Genomic DNA, 16,597 nt, shown 5'->3' with positions numbered 1-16,597 from the left:
TGGCCAAAAACTGTTAAATTCATACGTTTTAACCATTTTTAAACCTTGTTCGATAACTTTCTTATATGATCAGGAGAAAACTTTAGAGCTTATTAAATCTTATCGAAAATTTCCTGTTTTTTCTAATGATGTATAACGCGCGACGATCACGCGCTTGCACAAGTACGTTTTTGGTTAAAAACTGCTGAATGCTAACGTTTTAGCCATTTTTAAACCTTGTTCGGGTGGATAACTTTTTCATATGACCAGGAGAAAGCTCTAGAACCTATCTATCTTATCGAAAATGTTCTGTTCTTTTTAATGGTGTTTTTTAATAACAAATATACACTTTAATTTAACAACAATTATTAATAAAAATAATAAAAAAAATTTACATCTCGAAAAGTTAATATGTTCAATTCTACCTTCGAAATTGACAGTTTCTAACGTGGATACGAGTGTTGAAAGTTGTTATATGCATTCACTCTGCTGATTTTCATAGAAACGAGTGAGTGAAAATTTTTTCAACCACTGTCAGCTAAATATAAAACCTTTAAAGGAAGAACTCTTTGTTTAAACGTAACGGATGTTAACTAAAAAACAGTGGACAGCATATGTGGAAAGTTAATTAAGTATTTCACTTCTATAAAGTATTAATTTTAATCAATTTATTAATTTTATGCATAATGATGACGATTTGACACAAATGGTTTACATATATATATCAATTAAAAGCATGACAATCTATGACACTGTCAAAAACTGCTGTCGTCGCCGACATGTCTACATGAAATTGCTCAGGAATTATCGAATTTTAAGAAGGGTTTTCTCTAAATAGTAGGATTGAACAAAACGCTATACAGCACACGTGAGAAACTTATATTTTCCACTAACTTGTATGTCTTTCCACACTCGCCTTTGGCTCGTGTTGAAATCCGACATACGCGTTAATGAAAAATCATAGTTTTCTCACTTATACTGTAATATACTATTTTTTAAATGGCAACCCCACTTTTTTCCTCACCAGCGTATCATACGCTGGAAAATCAGGAGACTTTGTGATTACATCCCATACTAATAGAGTTACTGGTTTTAGATAGAGAAAGATTCAAGCTTTCAAGTAGTGTATTTAGTTTTTCGCTATCCTCTAATAATAAGGAAGATATCAGCTAAGAAAGTAGATAGAAAATTACTAGTAAAAGTTTATTGCTGGGAGGTTTGTTGCTATCGTCGCACGTAAATTGAACAATAGTAATTATTAATAATCAAGAGTACAAAGAATGCTGAATGCAGCATTCTTAACACTATTACTTGTTTTGTAACTTCTGTCCCACTTATTTATTTTTGTTCATTTGTTTTTATGTTCTCTCGTTCTATTGTCTCGCGAATGGATGGTACGTAATGGATCTATCAACGATACGAGATTGTGAAATGGTGTGTGAATTGGCAGGTGGAGTGCATATGGATTACTGATTCAATGTATGGTTACAGAGCGATGAATTGATCTCATTATCTACGACTGCAAGGCGGAGTGATAAAAGCTTCTTCAACGGCTAAAAGGAATTAACAGTAGAAGGAACAGTTTCTTTATGACACCAAGCGAGAAAGAATACGTGATGGCAATTTAATGCGTTTAGTTCTCGCAAAATCATTGGTAGATATATGCTGTGTGTAAGACTATAAAAGTGCGTCATGTATTGGTGTTAGTACCTATGAAGGATCAAAAGGAAAATGGAATTAGGAACAGGACCGCGCTAAGGGTTAGTGGCGCCTGTGTGCAAAACTTTTAGCAACGCCTCTGAAAAATTTTGTTTGTGGATTATGCTAAGATTAGAAAATCAAATGAGGTAAACCAAAAATCTATTGAAAAATATTAGGTAACAATTATTCAACTCGAACACCAGTGGTCCGCAAAGAGTTCCATCGATTATTCTTATTAAGATTTTGAGCTATGAATTCAGTTAAGAAAGTTCTAGTCGTTAAAGCTTTCGTAATTTGCGAGCGAGTCGTGAAGTTAGCCTCCCCATCTTTTTATTTGCTGTTTTGACCATGCTAATGAACGGAACTATTTTTTATTTCTACAGAGAACTCTAGAACTTTTTAGGGGCTATCAGAACTGTGATTAATTTTTTAAAATTTTGTAGAAGCTGAGCCAAGTTCACACACATGCCTCCATCCACTCAATCCCAGCTTCCTCAGGTCAGCGTCCATGTCGTCCAACTATCGTCTGCACGTTTCGGTGGATCCGCCACAAATCATCATCCCGAATGGGGCCATAAAGTTGCTTAACAATTTTTCTTTCCCACATGTCCAAGCATCGCTCGTCCTTTTTAGTTAGTACCCATGTCAGGCGTACATAACTAGTGAACGCAAGAGTGTCTTTGTATTTCTAAGCAGTAGCCGCGACCTTAGCAGGTGGTAGAGACTAAAATATGATCTCCAGCCCAATTATACAATATTAAATGATATTTAAATTATACCTTGTTTTCAACCGAATATATTATGCCGCCAGGGTATGGTCGCCGTATCCCAGTCCTTCCTCTAGACATGACCATATATTTTGATGATCCTGATGACTCTTTTTAGAGTCAGGTTGAACGACGTACAGTATAAGGCATCTCCTTGCCTGACGCCAAGGCTCACCACAAGCTCTCTCTCTCGAGACGCTTTCGGACACCTTTATCACACTACGGATGTAATTTTTGATCGTTTCTTATGCACCGAGAATATCATGCTCACACCTCACCTACTAGGCATTTGCTCTCGCTCCCATACTTCACCAAGCAGACGAATATCTCTTCTTTTAGTGCTTTCCCTCCATACTTTAAGAGTTCCGCTACAATTTTATCTTCTCCTGGTGTCTTGTGGTTTTTTAAGGATTACTGGGCAGATATTCCAAATCACCTGTAATTATGATCATTCTTTGTACTGGTTTAGGGTTAATATTTTAGATATCAAGGCCGAGGAGGACAATATCCGTGTTTCGTTCGACTTGATGTTCGATTAATGGTGTTCCAAGTAGGCCAAGAAGACGCGGATTATGTATATCTTTTCAACACCCCAACAACGCATCAAGAAAGTTAAGGGTCCTCACAAATTAAGTGTAAAAGCCAGAAATTGCGAGAAAATATAAGATAGGATGGACAAGGCTGAAGCGCAAGTTGAGCAACAAGAAAGAGAATTTCGTTCCATATTCCCGATATTATTTCCTTCCAAATAGTATTTCTTCATTCTAATAAAAACTATTAGAAAGACGATGTTGTAGGAACTTCTAGATGTTGTTGTCTTCGGTTAATTATGCGACCTTATTCTTAAATTGTAACGATTTATTTATTTAATCTTGGTTACTTTTAATTTTGAGACAGGTTAATTTTACAACCTACACGTTTCCAAACGCGATTGGTGGTCTCTTTTTTAAATTTATCTTTCCACAAAAATTGCGATTACGTGTTCTAAGATAAGATTGTTTTAAAAAACAAACAAGCATTCAAAATAATAAAATAACCATTTCAAACAATTTGAAAATTAAAATAAACTCTGCTCGTTAAATTTGAAGTATTCCATTAGTTATTCTAAATTCGAATGGAAATACAGTTGATAAGAAAGTAAGCTTTAGTTAAAACGATTCAAGAATATACATATACAAATAAAATAAATTCAAACATAACGGTCGACGCGACGGTGAGTTTAATAAGTATAGTATTAAATAGATAAAAATAAAACAGAGTTGCGATAACCAGTTACGAGCGAGGTTTAAACTGTTAAGAATCCGTTAGATTACCAGAAGACATTGAAGAGTCATGATATCCAAATATATCCTCAGTATTGTGCTGTTATTACCGGCGTTTGTAACATGTAATCGATCACCATTAATCGAAATTGAACAGGGGAAAATACGGGGAGTTGTGAAAAAAGATTGGAAAGGAGGAAGATTTTATAGTTTTTTAAAAGTTCCTTATGCGAAACCACCAATTGGAGAACGTAGATTTAAGGTAAGAACTAAAATGAAATAGAATTAGCATGAGATTTAGTTAACAAATTTGGGGAGAGGAAATAAACACTTGTACTGAAAAAATAAAAGTTAATGACATAATAAATCATTTTTATTGGTAGGAACATGGGTCTTAATTACACCTATTGACCCAATCACTTGACACACTTTACATTAGGAAAAATCAATGAAAATACAAGACACAAAAAAGGTTGTTTTTATAATTAAAGCATAAATGTAAAAATATATAATATAATATTTTTCTTTATTTATAAATGTTGATGAGAAAGGTTATAAAAATAATTAAAAAGTTATTTATTATTAAGCTGATAAGAAATGATTTTGTACAAGTAAAAATGTTTTACATTCTTGTAGAAAATTATCTACGTAGTATAAATACCTTTAATATAACAAGGTATTATTTATTTCTGTGACATTTTTAATATAGGATCCACAACCAGCAGAAAAATGGGATGGAATTTTAGAAGCAGAAATTGACATGCCGCAATGTGTTCAACTCGATTCAAATAAAAAAATAGTTGGGCAAGAAGATTGTTTGTATATGAACATACACACTCCAAATGTACGTTTTTGTCTACACATTTATTCAAAAGTATTGTGTTAAACCGAAAATTAATTCTTTTAAAGAGAGAGAAAATATCCTTTTTTGGCTATCGACCTACCGTAGTAGGTCTTTTCGCCTAAAAACGTAAATTACATTTTATTAACAAGAATTATATGCACATATTTAAATTTATGGAGAGCCTTCTTCTGATCCAAAAAGTTTTTCAAATAAACTTCTTTTGTGGTCGTTTGGTCTACTTAAATGAATTGTCAGAAAACTTTTGTCTTAAGATTTTGAGTCTCTCTGTGATGGGAGTAATGTTTGTTCGTTCGTATAAAACTTTGTTACGTATCTTTTGTAGTGAGTTGTTTGGGTGGCGGAAGTATTTAGCTCTTTTAATTATTTCTAGTTGCTTTTCCTTGAAATGTTTTTGTAGTCGTAGTCATTTGTCCAGAGATATTCCTAGGTATTTAATATTTGCTGAGGGTTTCAGTTAGCCTTGTTCTTTAAGGATATATGGGGAATTTTCGTTGAGGTTGTGATAAGGAATTAGGATGGGTTGGGCTGTAGTTTCCATTTGTACAACCACGCTAATGTTTTGTTGTAAAGTACTTGCATGTTGTTGATTGCTTCTTTCATGTTTTTTTCGTGTGTAATCAACGTGGTGTCGTCTGCGTATTGTAGTACATAACATCTTAAATCTAAGAATGAAGGATCTGGGGAGTAAATGTCTGAGCATGTTATATTTATTTAGATTTTAATTTGTCGGTTTTTAGGAAGTGGTCTATGATTTTTATAATGTGTATATCCACGTTGAGTAGGTTCATTTTGTAAATTAATCCTTTGTGCCACACGCTGTCGAATGCTTTATTGATGTTCAGAAAAACTATTGCTGTATGTTTCTTCAATAGATGCTTTGTTTCGATGTTATTATATAGGATAGATAGAGAGTGCGTGGTGGAATTTTGATGTTTGAATCCGAATTGGTACATTGGAATTTTAGAATTTATAGCGTTTAGAATTCTTGAGTTGATGATGCTTTCATATACTTTTCCAATTACGGAAAGGACTGTGATGGGACGGTAATTCTTAGGGTTCGAAGGATTGGAATTGGGTTTAGGAATTGTTATGATCTTTCAATATTTCCATAAAGACGGGAAAAATTGTACTTGTAAGCAATAATTTAGGATTTTACGTATGTGGTTGTGGACCTTTTGGTTTAATTTTCTTAGGGCCGTCTTATTTATAAAATCATAACCTGGAGCGGAATTTTTACCTTTGAAGATATGTAGTTTATATTCTTCTTCGTTAATTTCAGGAATTAAGTTATTGACTAACGTGAATGTTGAGAATTCGTGGTACCAGTTTTCTACGAATTTATGATGATCTTTGTTGAATAGCGGAGTATCTTCTGGTGTGAATGCGGCTTGCAAATGTAGTGCCATGGCGTTGCACTTTTCTATGCCCGTAATCAGCTCCTTGTTGTTGTAAATTAGAGTTGGTATAGACCTTGTCTTGTGTAAACTAGAGTTGGTATAGTGTGTGTGATTATGGATTGGGAAAAACGTTGATGGAATTGGTTTATTTCATCTATGTTAATAGAATTTGTTTTAAGAGCATTTATAAATGCTATTAAGTCACGGTTAACTTTTTCTATGTCTGTTTTTCTTAAGTCATATTTAAAAGACATACTTAGGTGGTCTATGTCACATAAGTCTCCTGTCACGTCCACGTCCAAAATGTTATGTTTGAGATTTTCCGTATATAATAATATGTCAGGTTAGCTGATGTTGTGTCACTGTTAGCTGGTATAATAAATGTGGGGCTTGTTTTATGTCTTACAAAGTTCAAGTTGGAGAGAAAAGATTGCATTTGCTTTTTCTTGGACGTATTTCAGTTGAAATCCCCTACTATTATGGTATATTCATAAAGGGTTGCTTTTGTGAAAATCTTTTCTTCTATCTTAGAATGAGGGTGAATATACGCAAAAAAAATTGATAAAATTGTCTTTAAATGGGATTTTAAAATGTAGGCATTCATTAAGTTGTTTGTTAAGAGCTGGAGGATTGTCTTTCTTTATGTTAACAGCTGGGTTAGCAAGTATCAGTGATCCTCTTGTATTGTTTATTTTGTGTCCGTTCTTTTGAATTACATTTCAGTCACTATATTGTACTATTTGGTCGGTTTTTGTCTTAGTTTCAACAAACAATACTAGATCTATGTCTTTCTGTTGGATCTAATTATAGATAAAAGTCTTTTTGTTATTAAAAGTACATATATTACTATATAGTATGTCTATATATTGTTTTGGGCTATCTATGTTAGTCTTGTCAGTAATTTCTGTAGTGTCTGCTACCTTTGGTAAGTCTAATTGCTACAAGTAACCTGGGGTTCGGCTCAAGTCGTCCATCATAGTTGTTTCTTGACTTCCGTGGATTGGCACCGTTGCTGGAGGAGCGTCAACGTCCAAGCGATCCAACATAACAATGTTCCGCAAACCATGTTCTCAACTTCTGTATCATTTCCTTTCTGTTCTTTGTTTCTGGTTTATTCAACTCGTTGATAAATGTGTCAATGATATAGTCATGCATCGTAATTGCCTTGTGGATTCTTGACTTTGTGGTGATAGAAGCATCGACTTCAGCAGATTTTTTGTTTGCTGACTTTATTTGTGTTGTCGGAAGACCTTCTATGGGTTCTAGTGAACATTTCTTGCATTTGAATGACCACGCTGCGTGTCCCACCTTGTTGCAAGGCAAATAGGTCTCAGGGAGGTTTGTTTCACATTGGTCCATGTGGTGGTTTCCTTTGCATTTAGTGCATTGTTGTTTTTATGTGCATTTGTCGGTTGTGTGGGTAAATTTTGTGCATTTTCCACAAGGGATTGGTGCTGAAGATTCGCTCTCTATAACTAGGTAATGTTTGTGCATAAAATACAATCCTTCTTTGACTAGTTTTTGAAACGCATTTACGTCACCTGTAATAATGCGTATTTTGCGTGTTCGGTTATTGGTTAGGCGTGATATTATTCTTTTGCAATATCTGTGGGTAATGATTTTGATTGCCAGATATGTACTAATGTCATTTTCATTAATGTCTGGTTTTATGTTACATATTTATAGCGGAAAATGAATTTTCATTTGGTGTTTTGTTATGTATAAGTTTCGGGATACTTTCTATATAGTTGTTAACTATTTGTTTTTGTTTTAACTCTTCCAACATTTTCTGAATTATAGTTTTGTCTTCTTTACTTTTTAGCAAAAAGCCGTTTTTACAAAATCCAATAACGTCATCACTGTTTATGTCTGAATTTCGCTCCATTCTGCAGAGAGGGCGTGCGTCTGAATGTGATTGAATTTGGTTTTAATTCTACTACTATATGAATTTTTAACGATTCTTATTTCATGACTGTTTAATATTATGTTTAATTAATTTGTAAACTGTGATGAATTAATTATTTCCTATTATAGATAAATTTACCTATTCAAATCACCAATAATTTGAGTATAATTAATAAGCTGATCTAACACAAATTTAAAATGAACATTTTATTTTGTTTTTGCACGACTTATTTTGATTTTACATGATTGTTGGTATTATGTAGTTATATCAGACAGAAAGTATAAAAGGCTGTGTCAGGCTAAATGAAGAAATGCAAAAAACTTTAATATAGAGAAAGGTATGAAACAAGAGAACTGCCTAAGCCCATACTATTTCTAATGTTCATGGATCAAAAAATAAGAAATGTAAAAGAAAAGCAAGATAAGAGGGAAACACTGATCTAGTTTATGCAGACGATATAATGCTAACAGCAAGCACGAAAACAGAACTACCTAGAAAGAAAAATTGATATGTGCATATCTGAAGAGCCAGCTTGGAACAGTACATAAATATGAATGTTTAGACACCATTAGGACACTCATTTGGAAATGAGGTTCTTAAGAAAAATCGCGGAGAAAGCTAGTAAGGATCCAATTAGAAACAAAGCCATAAAAAATGTGGTAGAAAAAATTTCGAATTTTGTTGTACTTTTACTGGTTTATTTATAATTTTGTTGTCTAACTAGTTTCGGCAAGTTTAATGTTGTACAACATTTTAACAAACAGACTTCATTTTGTCGAAATTCAAGAAATAATTGAACAGGCAAAACAATTCGAAAGAGAACAACTTAATGCGACATGGAAAAACAAAAATAAAAAACTCAACAAACTAAGAGACATAAAACGTGAAAACTCCCAAGATCCATTAAATTTAAATCAACATAAATTCCATCCAAGATTCACTAACTTATCCAAGATCCATTTTAATCAAAAAGAACAGGACCTCCTCAATAAGGGACACAAATACACCATGACACCTGAACAAATTAATCTACCAAGATTGGCAATAGATCTAGAATGTGCAGCCAACAAAGTACCGAGGGAGGACAGCTTAAAGAATGATCTCATCGAATTACTGAAAAGGAAAGAAAGGAACACCAAAACTGAAGAAAGTTCTAATTGGGAAGAAATTCAAACATTACGTAAGATTAAACATAAAATTAAAGTCAATTCACTGATAGTTACGAATGCTGACAAAAACGCGGGTTTAGTAATTTTAGACAAACCTTCATATATTTCAAAAACTTTAAAATTTTTTAATGAAAATAATTTTATTGAAATTAAGAAAAACCCAACATCTAGTTTTCACACTAAAACTAAAAAAGCAGTTAAATCAGCACAAGATTTCCTTAAAGAACATTCTATTTCTATGTTTAATTTTCTACCAATGAATCCAAAAACACCTTTGATTTATTCATTGATTAAATTACACCAAACTAACTTCCCAATTAGACCTATTATTTCTTCCATAAACTCAAGTACTTATAAAATTTCAACATTTCTAATACAATTTTTCAAAAACATAATTCAATTTAAAGCAGATTTCACTATAAATAATAGGTATGATTTAATTAACATAATTCAAAACACACAATTACCAAGCAATTTCACTTTACTTTCCTTTGACGTAACAAATTTATATACTAATATACCAGTTTCTGAAACCTTGATTCTCTCTAAAAATATGATAAGTAACAAAATTAATCAGGTTGATACAGAACATGTATACAATTTACTGAAAATATGCACTGAACAAAATTTTTGTCAGTTTGACAATAAATTCTATAAATATAACGAAGGGTTACCTATGGGATCTCCTTTGAGCGGCCTTCTCTCGGATATTTTCCTTAATCATCTTGAAAATACAATTTTTGATACTAACAATCCTCTAAATAAGAACATAACCCTTTGGCGTAGGTATGTTGATGACATATTAATTATTTGGAATAATGAGAATGATATTTCTATTAACGAGTTTCATAATTACATCAATAATTTACATAGTAATATTAAATTCACTTTGGAATTAGAAAGCGACAACCAACTAAAATTTTTTAGATTTAACTCTCATTAATAAAGGAGAATCAATTGAATTTAAAATTTATAGAAAACCCACACAAACTGACACTGTAATTCCTAATTTTTCTTTCCATCATAATTCTCATAAAGCTGCAGCTTTCAGAGCTTATATAATAATAATTAATTTAATATCATTAAATCTATAGCAATTAATAATGGTTTCTCAATACCACAGATAAATTCTTTAATCAAAAAACTTCATATAAAACATCTACTTAAAAATTCAACCACTTTACAACCACTCACACAAAATAATAATTTAATATATAGATCAATTAATTTTCCTGGTAATGTTGCTTATAATATACAAAAGATTTTCCGTAAATACGATATTAATATTTCCTATAAAAACATAAACACATTACAGAAAAAACTATTCAACGCCAAAGATAAAATCAATTTGTTAGATCAAAATGGTGTTTATAAATTGGAATGTAGTACATGTGGAGCTACATATATTGGTGAAACAGGTAGATCTATCAAAACTAGAATTAAAGAACACCAGCATAATGACAATTCCAATTTTGGTAGACATATGTTAATGTTTAGACATGATCTTGACATACAAGAGGGTGTTACGTTACTACATAAACAGAACAAAGGTTTTAAACTTAGTTTATTAGAACAATATGAAATAGATAAATTTAAATATAACAACACAGAATTAGAATGCCTTAATGATCAGGTACTTTCTTTAAAAATCCCACTTTACAAATATTTAACCTTTCCTTTCCCCCAAAATGCAGAGGACTAATGCATCTGGTCCGCGTGCATTTTTCGCACTTTTTGGGGTCCCAGCGGCCAATCCCCCATTTCCTTTCTCGAACCCTAATCCTTATACACCTCTTCCTATTTACATAATTTAAAATTCCCATTTTAAATTCCAACATCCTTATTATCCCACTATAATATTTCAAAAATGTTTGAAATATTATATAAAATTATAACATGTTTTTAAAAATAAAAAACATTTTAATTACATTTAATTATATTGAACCTCGATGGTTTACTTTGTATGATTTTTCAAAATACTTTCCAGTTTAAGTTTAGAATTGAAATACGTCACCAAATATTTTGTACATGCGCATTATTTATTGTTCTCTTACGAAGAAGAACAACCTGAATTCAGACCATCTTATAACATCCACCACAAAAGATGTCCATGCGGAGTTAAATCTTTAAAGTTTTATAAAAGAATTTTTACATGTATTTTAAGTAAATTTGTGACAGTAATAATTTTAATTCGTTCACCGCTTTATATTTTCGATGTTAATTTCCTGTAAGATACAATGACCTGTAAGTATTTTAAAAAACTTTTTATAAAAAACTTATTGTTAATTCACATATTTAAATTTCACTTATTGATTAAAATTGTTAATTCTTGTAGTTGTCTCTGATGATGGGTTTTGCCGAAACTAGTTAGACAACAAAATTATAAATAAACCAGTAAAAGTACAACAAAATTCGAAATTTTTTCTACCACGTTAAACAAACTGGTATAATGGATATTAACTTCAATTTCAACCTAACCATAAAAAATGATTTAGAAAATGTATCGTTAGTACGTGAAATAGAAACAGCAGAACCGGTATGTATACCTAACTAAAATACCAGAAGAGAGAATTCCCGGAAACAGTAGGTCAAAGATAAAATGACCAATCAGTCGTAAGATCAATCAAAAGAACTGGAGCTTCAATTAGGAAGTTGGTTTATTATGGAGCAATAGTAAGTGAGAAATCATCATCATATACTAATATGAATGGAAGATATGTACAGAAAAGAATAATGCCAGTAGATGAAAATACCACCAAACAAACAGCACTCAGATGAACAAGCAGTTCATCTCGCATTCATTCAAACAGAGAAATTAAACTTTCTGCAAGTATGGATTGGATCAGAGATTTTATTAAAAAACATAGTTTCATAATATAAAAATTAAAGATGAAACTGCATCTGCAGATGAAATGGATAGCCAGCATTCCTCCCGGAACTTGTTAAAAGTATTGACCATAAAGGATATATACCTGGTAAAATGTGAAATGCAAATTAAAGTGCAGAATATACATAAATGAATCTTAAAAGGCTATTGGTAGTTTTAAAGTTGCAAAAGAACATCATGATTTTGCTCCAATGCTTCAGGAGATCGTATATTGAATTCAGATTTCAAAATTGAATTTAGAGTGCAACGCAGCTACAAGAAAAAACATCATCAGCTATTTTTGACAGTCTCGTAATCAAAAAACATTGTTATCACAGTTATAGAAGTACAAAATGACTAAAACGATTGAAATGATGCAGACTGCAAAAATTATAGGTATAATAGCATTCTAGCATTGCGAGAAATCAGAAACCATCAGGAACTAGTCCTCGAATAACTTGAATTGCAAATTCAGTGTTACCCAAAATTAAGAAAGTGTTTTGCGATCTGCTTGAATTTCTTAAATGAAGTTAGACTAAATAAATCGCTAGATTCATGGTTCGATGTCGTCAAGATATTCGTTAGAACTATCCAGAGCCAGATCGGTAGCTTAGGGTTCTGTCCGTCCAATTTATTGATTGATTCATCATCAACCGTTTAATTAGGTCCAGAGGTTTCTCCCAGATATACTTATCGTAACGAGAAAATACATTATCGATCTTCATACTTCTTTAAATCGCAATACTACTTAAAAGAGACGACCCGGTTAATTAATAAAAGTCAGTTCAACACATCGTTTCTCTGAGAATGCTTTAAAAGTGACATTATCTTTGAAATATCTTTTTTTAATGTGACTCAGAGAGCAAACGACAACGTCGCAAGTGCTACCCTCTTCAGTTCTTAAATTGGTGTTGTACTGAATAGTGTCGTGAATAATTTTCTTTGCCCCAAATTCTGCCAAATCTGTATAAAAAGTCTCCTCTCACAATTCAAGGTTGTAATAAGAATCTCGTGATTGTAAAATAATTTCAAAACAACAGAACTAATTAATTATGAATTAAATAATGTTTATTGTGACGAAATTTTTTCAATTAACACTTTACTTTTGAATCGCTTCATTTACAATATAAATCAAATTAATCTTGAAAAATATTAGGTTGCCACCAAAAATTTAAGACCAGTTATGGTTTTTATCCACGGTGGTGGATACACTGTGGGAAGTGGACAATTAGATATGTTTGGACCAGAATTTTTCCTCCCTGAAAAAATTGTGTTAATAACAATCAATTATCGGTTGGGATTCTTTGGTAAAATCTTAATTCCAAAATCTTCCAATATTAATTAAAACTTATGTTTTAGGATTTCTTAATTTTGAAAATCCAGAGATTGGGGTCCCCGGTAATGCTGCTTTGAAAGATCAAAATTTAGCGTTAAAATGGATTCAGAAAAACATCGAAATGTTTGGTGGCGATCCTGGAAGTGTGACGCTTTTCGGCGAAAGTGCTGGAGGAGCAAGTGTCCATATGCACATGTTATCTCCACTTTCTAAAGGATTAGTACACAGAGTGATCGCTCAAAGCGGCAGTGCTAATTGCATTTGGAATGAAGCTCAAAAAAATACGGGAATTTACCTTGCTGAGAATTTAAATTTTTCGGTTGACGACGAAAAGGAAATTTTAAAATATTTACAATCAATTCCAATTGATGATATTATCAAAGTTGAAAAAAAATCGGATAGGGTAATATTTTTATTTGTTGTTTTATGTATTTGATTTTAATCATTTTGTAGTTACTTCCTCTTCACAAAATACCTTTATTTGGCCCGGTTGTGGAACCTTTACACAGCGGAGATATATTTTTATCAGAATCACCTGCAAAGATTTTATCCAGAGGACAATTCCAAAAACTTCCCTTTATTCTAGGATTTAATAGCAACGAAGTCTTAGTTGTTTATGCTCAGGATATGCTTATATACGGAGAATTAAAAGAAATGCCCGAACACTATTTTATTCCTCATCAACTAAACGTTACAGATGAAGAGTCAAAACAAAATCTTTTCAATCGTATCAAAAAACAATACAAAATCAACGAATACAAAGCTGGAACCGAGAAATATTCAAAATTATTCTCCGAAATTTTCATAATTTATGGAGTATACGCTTCAATTAGCGAACATGTTTTAGTTGATCACAAAGATTTATATTTATATAAATTTTCATCGGATACTAAATTAAACTATTTCAAACAAATGCACGAAGATATTGCTAAAATGCCGGGCGCGGGTCATGTTGAAGAACTTGGTTACTTATTTAAAAATAAATTTACCCCAAAAGATCTTACTCAAAACTCAATTGAAGGCCAAAATATTATTAAGATGGTAAAACTTTGGACGAATTTTGCAAAACATGGGAAACCTACACCGAAAAATAATGATTTGGGTGTAAGTTGGTTAAAAGTTACTCGAAATAAACTGAATTATTTAGATATATCCACGGATTCATTAATTACAAAGGTCGAACCGTTTGATCGAAAAAATATGGAGTTTTGGGATAAATTATTAGGAAAGAGTGTTAAATACGAACATACAGAATTATAATATTGTTTAAATAATAAACATTTTAAGGTATTCAATATTTTAAAGATTTCTTTGGAAAAACTATACTTTCGTATAACTTTTAATTTAAAAGGGAATATTTATAAATCTAACTCTTTATTCACCCTCCTCCTCCCAATTTGGTTTTTATCGTTAACTTAAATCAATCGTTTGTTACAAGGAAATCATAAAATTATACGTAGAGTCCGTTCATAAAGTCTGAAAAAAAAAGCATTGGTGGTTTTACAATATCAAGGTCTGGTTTTTTGATGCATCGGAAATAGTATTTGCCTTTATGCACTTATTTCGCAGAATTCAATCTTCGAAATTTGATTAAATCGAATGGTTTCTTTAATATTGGTATTCAAAACGATATTATTGATTTTCTCAGAACGACGTTCAGAATTATGTTTTGAACAATATTCGAGATTCGTAATATATTTCAAAGTATTTTATAATAAATAGGTATTTTATTCATAAAGTATTTTTAGATATATTTAAATAATTTTTAAAATATTTGTCGAGCAGCCGGAGTTTATGCAATCACTTTGTATGTGATACGGTTAACGACAACAATACAAATCGTTTATTCGTAATCGAATTAGGGAACTAACCAGAATAACGGTGTTACTATAACGCCTACAATGCTAACTATACAACAGACAACAGATAATGGAATTATTATCAACAATCTGCAAATGCAGCTATAGCAGACTTTAAATGAAATTAACCAATTAAAAAGGCAAGTAAGCTTATTATAGGCACAAAATGAGGAATTACTGCATACAAATACAAGAAAAATGCCGTCAGAAAACAAACCTTACAGCCCAACAAACTCATGTATGCAAGATGAATAACAAGCAAATTAAAGTTAATGTATAATAAAGTTAATGACGTATACAGAACATTGACAGCTTTAATAAATAAGTTTAGTATTGAACGGGATACATACGAAAATAAAGTCATAACATATGCATATAAAGGCGATGGCGAGAAATTTATATCTCTTAACAACTGCGGAAGACATTCGCAACTAATTTATTAAAGAAAAGAAATTTCAAAATTATTGAATACCTTGCCATTGTATGTGTTGCCCATTAATAGATCAATAAAATTCTTGAATGACGATGAAAATTCTTTTATTAAATTAGTTCGGTGCTACATGTTTCGACAATAATTTGTCTTCATCGGGCACGACTAAGAATAGTAAACAAAGAGAGAAAAGACATGTCAAAAAATAATAATAATTAAAATATTATGATACTAAACATAACCAACTTAACTGTTATGATACTAAACACTACTAACAAAACAAATATTTACCGTCAAATTGGAAGAATACGTGGTTGAGTTGAAAGGAAAGTCCGGCCAAAGTGCAAAAACCATCAAAACCCACAGCGGTGAATCATTACGGTAAAAACAAAAAAAAAGAGTGACTTAAATTAAGTAACGGGAAATATGAAAAGGAATAAGTAATTAATATTGTAGGGTGGTGAAAGGATGATTTTAAATTATAGAGTTTAGGTAGAAACAGAAATCTGAAAAAAAAACTTGAGAAAACTTGTCAAAGAAAACTTAATGTTCCTTCATAAATTTGATATTAACAATTTTAATTACTTCGAAATGAACCCCCTTATTCCTATTCTGAAAAGTCTTATAAAACTTCATAAACCAAACAAAGATATCAGACCAATTATTGGTAATTTAAACACACCCACAAACCGTATAGCCAAACTAATTCAAAACTTTTTATACCAAACATTTAATAAAAACTTTACTCATACAATAAAAAATTCCACAGAATTAATATAAATTTAAAAAAATTTTAATATAGATAAAAACCATAGATTACTTTCTTTTGACATAAAGAATTTATACGCAAACGTCCCCATAACCCAAACCATTGATATCATTGGAAAATATTTAATTAACAACCATAACAAACATAATTTGAACATCCTGGAAATCAATAGTTTTCTTAAAATTCTCGAATTCACCTGCAAACAAAACTTTTTTACTTTTAATGAGAAATTTTACAGAATGAACGATGGGTTACCTATGGGTTCACCTATATCAGGAATCCTAGCCGATA

The 16,597-nt window shown here is 31.5% G+C and overlaps 1 protein-coding gene and 1 long non-coding RNA gene across 2 annotated transcripts; one reads left to right on the top strand and one right to left on the bottom strand.

The window, feature by feature from the left end:
• The first annotated feature begins 3,527 nt into the window (after positions 1-3,527).
• LOC111418941 (esterase FE4-like) lies at positions 3,528-14,538 on the top strand. Its single transcript, XM_071197670.1, has 6 exons — positions 3,528-3,660; positions 3,720-3,971; positions 4,419-4,553; positions 13,069-13,219; positions 13,272-13,651; positions 13,702-14,538. Exons 2-6 carry the CDS (start codon positions 3,780-3,782, stop codon positions 14,506-14,508), a joined length of 1,665 nt encoding a protein of 554 aa, XP_071053771.1. The 5' UTR covers positions 3,528-3,660; positions 3,720-3,779; the 3' UTR covers positions 14,509-14,538.
• A 1,089-nt stretch (positions 14,539-15,627) lies between these two features.
• On the bottom strand, positions 15,628-16,044 carry LOC139430544 (uncharacterized). The gene is made up of 2 exons (XR_011640953.1): positions 15,829-16,044; positions 15,628-15,702 (listed from the first exon to the last, which is right to left on the bottom strand). It is a non-coding gene; the product is annotated as an uncharacterized lncRNA (long non-coding RNA).
• Positions 16,045-16,597: the final 553 nt, after the last annotated feature.

This window comes from Onthophagus taurus, chromosome 7, assembly GCF_036711975.1.
Source record: "Onthophagus taurus isolate NC chromosome 7, IU_Otau_3.0, whole genome shotgun sequence".
Classification (NCBI taxonomy): domain Eukaryota; kingdom Metazoa; phylum Arthropoda; class Insecta; order Coleoptera; family Scarabaeidae; genus Onthophagus; species Onthophagus taurus.
The sequence above is the reverse complement of the archived record's forward strand: the minus strand, read 5'-3'. Positions and strand labels throughout refer to the sequence as shown.